The sequence below is a fragment of the Vanessa cardui genome, chromosome 7 (assembly GCF_905220365.1).
Source record: "Vanessa cardui chromosome 7, ilVanCard2.1, whole genome shotgun sequence".
Taxonomy (NCBI): Eukaryota; Metazoa; Arthropoda; class Insecta; order Lepidoptera; family Nymphalidae; genus Vanessa; species Vanessa cardui.
Genome location: NC_061129.1, coordinates 11,945,989 through 11,953,200, shown reverse-complemented (window position 1 = coordinate 11,953,200; position 7,212 = coordinate 11,945,989). Strand labels below are relative to the sequence as shown.

At 34.2% G+C, this 7,212-nt stretch overlaps 1 protein-coding gene across 1 annotated transcript; it reads right to left on the bottom strand.

Annotated features, from left to right (window-relative positions):
- Window positions 1-1,161: 1,161 nt before the first annotated feature.
- Window positions 1,162-2,658, bottom strand: LOC124531288 (outer dynein arm-docking complex subunit 4). Its single transcript, XM_047105801.1, has 3 exons — window positions 2,130-2,658; window positions 1,614-1,874; window positions 1,162-1,483 (listed from the first exon to the last, which is right to left on the bottom strand). Exons 1-3 carry the CDS (start codon window positions 2,637-2,639, stop codon window positions 1,226-1,228), a joined length of 1,029 nt encoding a protein of 342 aa, XP_046961757.1. The 5' UTR covers window positions 2,640-2,658; the 3' UTR covers window positions 1,162-1,225.
- Between the last annotated feature and the right edge of the window lie 4,554 nt (window positions 2,659-7,212).

Sequence of the window (7,212 nt, the reverse complement as noted above, 5' to 3'; positions counted from 1 at the left end):
CCTTTTCATGTAAGGTTTAAGGCCCTTTTTCCAACAAGAGAACCTAAGAAAGGGGTGATAAGTTAACATTTCACACTGAAGTAAATTTCAAAAGTTTTCATATAGAATAGAAATGGCAAAAGGCCTTGTTTTTGTATTAAATGTAGCAAAGTATGTACAAATATTTATAAAATTCGCATTTGTCAGCTAACTTGAAATTACAACATGTGTAAATACCATTTTTTTTAATATCTTTATTTTTTTAACATGGCAAGCCCTGAAGTTGATTTTAACGTAATCGAATCACATGTTGAAAGCTTTCATTCAGATATAATAATGGTAGAAATGGGAATAGTTAGTAAGTAAATTATTGTTTATGTAAGATTACTTCATTAATTCTTGGATCACAACTCAGGTCGACCCGGTAAAAGTTATGGGATTTTTCTGTCGAAAAATTGCATTTTTTATATGTACACTCTCGTGCCTTGAAAAGCCGGTAAAGCTTTGTTCGTTCCTCCAACTCTTTAATGTCGGATTTGAAAATAAAATTAACTCACTTGAAAATTATGATATTAATAATATATTTTATAAAATAATAATATATATTATAAAAGTCCAAGGGGTAAGTAAAGCGTGGTAGATTATTTAGCGATACTGTTATGATGTGTGACACTCTTTTTATATGTTTTATTTACAAAAGAGCCATCGCTACTATGAAATTGACAACTATGCTATTTAATTGCACGTAGACCGCATCCTGTGTTCTTTAATTTTATGTTCTTCGTAAAAACTAACCTAAAATCAACCCACAAAATAATTGTAATTTAACTTATCTTTTTTCAGCTACTACCATAATACTATGGATGTATTTCTGGATACATGTGTATACGTAGTTTTTTTTAGTAATTATTTGTAGGTATATTGTCATATATACTTTACAAATTATTATATTACTAAAAGTAAACTAGAATATTTTTTTTTATATTAGACTTAATATGAGCTACGTCGACTATTTCTTTTTATTTTTAGCTTACGAAGATTTAAATGCATATGTAGATATACAACTGACTACGCATTTAAATTTCCTTCAATATTTATAACTGCTGTGGCAATGTTGGTCTATTTGATTAGCTTAATAAAAAACGACTAACATGTATAGCTTTTCTAAGTATCTTATTAATACATATTTCTTACAACAAATCTAATCAAGTAATCGATTACATTCAAAATACATTTCATGTTTTAGTTAGTGTCGTTTCGCCGTTTGCTGTTGCCTCCAAAACTCTTCTCTGTTCTCCAGAAATCGTATCGCCTCCTCAGCTTGCTTCATGACGATATTATTCTTTTTGTCCGCTATCGCCAAGTCAGGGTTCTTGAGCAAGTTCTCCAGGTAGATCTTATCTGACATCAGCTGTCCCAACACTGGCCTCGACGACTTCGAAGATGTTTTTTTAGCAGCTTTCTTTACCGGCTTGACGGCACCGATGGTATTTTCGATAGCTTCCTGAAAATCGTACACAAAACTGTTAGAATGATTAATTAGGCGATTCGTTTATTATTATTTTAGTCTACTTTTATTAAGTATAGTCCGATTTTTTTGGAACTTTAATTAAATAAAGTTTCTAATAACTTACCTGGGCTTTTTGAACTCCAAGCCTAAAGTCGTTCAAATCTGGACGCGCGCGCAAGCCCCGATGATAATGTACCAAACTCATCTCAAACTCGCCGCAATAGTACAATGCTTCAGCTTTCTGAAGCAAAGCCTTTGCGTGTTTCGGATCGAGTTTCAAAGCAGTTTCCGCGTCGAGAAGTGATTTGCGCGGTTCACCGAGAAGTAAGTAACATTTGCTACGAGCGACAAAAGCAGCCTTTTCTTCTGGTGCCAACTCGATCGCCTGAAACATATAATTATTTAAAAATATTAAATTGGTGCTTGTACTATTTTATATCGAACGTTGGTTTATGGTTTAAGTGTCTTATGTACCTATCTTAGGATTTTTTTTATTTGTGTATTTTTTCTTGTGACTAATTCATTAGTATACATAGATTACAAAATAATATTAATATGGCAGGTTAAATGTTACAATATCATGACACTTTATTATTAAAACTGAAACTGACATGGCAACATTAAATGTATTTCCTTATACCTTATCTACGAAGGTCAAAGCGGTTCGATATCGTTCTCTCATCATCTCTGCACGCGCTAGTGCTAGCAAAGTACCAGCGTCCGCCTCAGCCGGTATTTGCAGAGCATTGCTCCTTTCGGCTTTATCTTTAATATTAAGAGATAGCTTGATATCCTTAGATCCCATCACTACGGCCGCCGCCCTATCTTTGTCCGTATATAATTCCTCCTCGCGACGACGCCTCTCACGCTTTGGCTTACGTCTGAATCTTCTTTTTTCAGGCTTAATAGATTCTTTTCTAGCTGATGTAGAAAATTTTTCATCTTCGACAATAGACTCAGCCTTTTCTGCAGACGGAGGAGCTCTTTTGCTAATGGATGCTTTCTGGACGATCGGTAGATCGTCGTCATCATCCCCAATACCCACTCGAACGAAACTTTGAAGGAATTCCGCGTCTTTCGTCGGTCCAAGGATGGACCGCACCTGGGCTTTAGCATTGTCTTCGTTCTCCAGAGCTTTTAAAACGGACATGATTCACATGATTCGCAAGTTGAGGTTCTTATGTAACACGTAAGTGTGTGAAGTGGCATCAATACTGACGCCCGAGCTGTGGTCGTCATGGCGACTGAATGTGTTTTCGCACCCTCTTACCGCCTTTTCTAACGCCGTTGCGTATATGACAACCAACGCCTTTTATCCATGACAAAGGACATCTTACAACTACATACAAGCCTTATCGTGAGATGTAAAATAGACAATATAATACGATATTGAGCATATTCTAATACAATGTACAATGTACACGGTTGAATTTTACATATGTATTTCATTTAAAAGATTGATGTGTAGTTGAATGATGCACGATTTTACTTAGTTTATAGAGCACGTGAATATTAAACGACGAGGGCATTCAAACCATGATAAGCACCACATAATTTTCATGTGCTTAATTTGCGGTTTTATAAAAACTGAAGATTTGTTGTTAAAGTGTAAATGTACCTTATTCAATGATGTTAAGGCGCGTTCATAGTTCCCGCCCTTGAAGTGGCCGTTGGCTTCATCTCTGTACTTCTTAGATTCCGCCGGATTGCTGTTTTGCGGTTCTGCCTCTTTACCCCTTCCCATTGCTTAAACTGATCTCTGAAATTTGATTATGAAAAAAATAATGTATTTCAACCTTATAATATAAATATATTTTATTACGCATTAATAATACTTAAAAAACAATGGTTACTCGCACCGTGCTTCAAATTAAGCTCTAAATTTTACATGTTTCGTATTTATGTTAATATTTTTTTTTAATATTAAGTGCAAGTTAGATAATGGTACTATAATGCGCTAATTTTTAGACAGGCAAGTGGGCCCTGATGATAAGTGGTACTACCCTCCATTGACCTCCGCTTACTAATTCTCTTGTTAATGGCCCACCGATTTTGGGAACTTAAATGTTGTGGTCCGTGTGCCGGTACACGGGCGCCCTCACGCCCGCATTTAATAGAAAAACAACCGAAATAAGTATTGCTGTTTGGCGGCAAAATACCTATCTGAGGCGTAGGTGGCACCTATAAAGATGGGTTTGGACAATGCCCCACCACCAAATGTAATGTTTGTATATGTTAAGAATATATTTTGTTTTTAGTATCTTATTGCATCCCGAGTAGATAATTAATCCTTTTGATTTAGAGTAATATACAAAAAAAGACTTATTTTAAGGATTTATAAAAAAATTCCTTGCCATTATGAACTATAAAAAAATTTAACACTGACAATATACCTACAGCTGAAATACTAACATTTAATTTTCGCTTTTAAGTAAATACTACCTATCGATTTTAGTTGTTCCTTTGAAGTAAGTTTATTCGAACCAATGAAATAAATAAGAATATGAAAAGGTTGTCCTACGACAAACTTAACAAAAAGTTATTATTTATGTTCGTTGCACGCTTAATTGCCGTAATACCCCTTTTGCAAATATTATATTGATCGACTGCATTATACCTCAAAATCACGTGAAACAAACATCGATTATGCCTGTTCGGTTAATAAAATTGATTGATAGTGCTATTCTAACCTCGATTGTCAAATATATTACCAAAAAAGCAGAGTAATTTCAGTAAATATTTGCATGACCGAACCTTGCCTTGATGGATAGTGTTATGCCACAAAGCGTTGTAATAAATTATACTATTTAGCCTTGTTTTGGCTATAATCTGATAATTTTAACTGTTCTGCTTAAACTGAATGGTTTTCGTGAGAAACAACAATTTCTCTTATATCCTTATCGCGACATCGACTCGTTATGCGAGCGACATTGGTGCAAGCATACGTAAATATAATCTATGTTTATCTCTTTTTTAATCTGTGTAATTCGTAAGTAGGTAGTTTATGAAGATACTTCAACTTTTTACGACCAATTTGTTGAGCGGAACTTGGCGTTTCGTTTTATTATGACATCATTAGTATTAATAGACTGCAGATTCAAAGTTGCACCCACCGCTCCAAGTGACACTTAGAGTATTATAGTAGAGATTGGCCTACAAAGTGCCTCGGGCGGATGTCTAATTTTGAAATGTGCTGGTGTAGCCAAAATTTGGTTAGAAGTAATACTCTTCAGAAGCAAGAAGTGACATAAAACAAATACATATTTATGACCAATCAATCTTTATTTATTTATAAATTTAAATTAGCGTAGCTGCCTCCCCATTCATTTAATCTTCGATGTAGTTAGTTACGTCACGAAGCTAGTAAACAATTTACCTGTAAGTATCCGGCGGGTAACGGGAGCCATAACTTTGGCATTGGCCCGAGCTTATTATAGTGGAAAATTATTCATGCAACCATTCAGCTTATGAAAAATCGTTGCAAGTTTTTTAACATAATGCAGAGAAAAATTGGTGCATCATTTTTTTCATTCGATACATTTCAGTTTTGATATGGATGAAATATTTATTATATTTAAATAATTTCTGAAGTAGACAATAATCTATGCCTACTTACTAGTTAAACAGATTGTTTAGCGTTTAATGGAAATTAGGAAAAAAACTGTTGAAAAATAAACAAAATATTTACTTAGCCACTTATTGGCTTAAACTGGTTTTTCAACTCAGAACGTAACAATTACAATCAACCGTAAGTCCGTAAGTATATGTGTACAGAGTTATTATATACATATTTTAAAGTTTTTATTGAAGTAATTCGATAAATCTATATTTGAATGATAAAAAATATGATGTAGATTAATGAAAACTTGCGACAATATTTAGACTTTATCGGAATAATAAAATGTTAGAAAAGCTCTGTCCAACTAACTCGTCTTAATAAAACATATAATCGAAATCTCATATTTCGCAATAAAATCAACGTATAAATATATAAAATATTTATCATAATATATTCATATCTCTTTTGGAAGTAGGTACCAATAAGATTTCGAAATAAGATTAATATGTTCAATTTTAATAATTTATTTACAATATTTTTCTTAATAATGGTTGCGTATCTTTAGCATTGCATGAATCTTTGCTTAAGTTAAAGCAATTTAAAACTCGAGCCTACTTAACTGCGGCCTCCAACGTAAACATGTTATGGCTAACATAATCACATATTAGCGGGAAGAAGTTACAATTTGTTAACAAAAAGGGGATTCTAAAAATGCAAAAGTTTTACTTATTAAAGAAACTGTTAAATTAAGAATTAAAACTTATTTAAGATCTTAAATAAAACTATACTTAATATTAAAAATGTGAAAGTAACTCTGTCTGTCCGTCGCTGATGATCAAACCAATGAACCGAATTTCATGAAATTAGCTTTGAATCAAATTTGAACTCCAAGGAAGGACATGGGGTACCTTTTTTGGATAAAAATGACAAACGTCTAAGCCTTTTTTGTCTAATTTTAAATAAGTAACGATTTTTTATCCCTGTTGGCAGTTCTAATGTTTAATCATTTAGATTAGGAGACTTCGAGGGTCAATCCTCTTCGTGAGAGTTTCGCCTGTTTTATTAATTTTTCAAGGATATTAATAATTATTAATAAGGGTATTAATAATAAAATTAATAGTTGAAATGGCCCAGTGGTATGAACGCGCGCGTCTTAACCGATGATTGCGGGTTCAAACCCAGGCAAGCACCGCTGATTCATGTGCTTAATTTGTCTTTATAATTCATCTCGTGCTCAGCGGTAAGGAAAACATCGTGAGGAAACCTGCATGTGACAAATTTCATAGAACTTCTGCCACAAGTGTATTCCACCAACCCGCATTGGAACAGCGTGGTGGAATATGTTCCAAACCTTCTCCTCAAAGGGAGAGGAGGCCTTTAGCCCAGCAGTGGGAATTTACAGGCTGTTGTTGTTGTGTATTAATAATTATATTATTAATTCTATCATGAGTACGAAAACATAAGTAATCCGTACTTATTTATTAATTAATCGTTATTGATAAAAATCGGTATTATTTTATTGGACGAGTGATGTTATCACTCGTCTATTACGGTAGGGGACAAATCACGCGATTCTACAATGCCGTGACTGAGGACAACAAAAATAATGAAATTAGATATTTTGATGGAATAGAACCTTTCACGACATTCCATATGTAATGACAGGTTTTTGTATGAATATAGCAATAAACATTGAGATTTAATACGTTTGATTGTATTGGTGTAGCGGTCGTTGGGAGGAAGTGACAGTGACAAATCCCTTGGAAAGCTCGGTCCTCTTTAGAAAATAACTCAATTCGATATAATTGAACTTGATGTATTTTTGTTTAGTCATGTTCCAACAAAGGAAGGTGAAGGAAAACATCGTGAGGTAACCTGCATTTTTTTATGAAATAGGTTATATAGGCATATGGGCCACCTGATGGTAAGTCGTCAGTGACCACTTACCATCAGGTGGCCCATATAGGTGATGATGACCACTGGTCACTATCACCTATAGACAATGACGCTGTAAGAAATATTGACTATTCCTTACATCGTCAATGCGCCACTAACTATGGGAACTAAGATGCTACCGGAATACAACAAGACTGCGTACTGTTGTTTAGCGGTAGAATATCTGATGAGTGGGTGGTTCCTACCTAGGGGGGCTTGTACAAAGTCC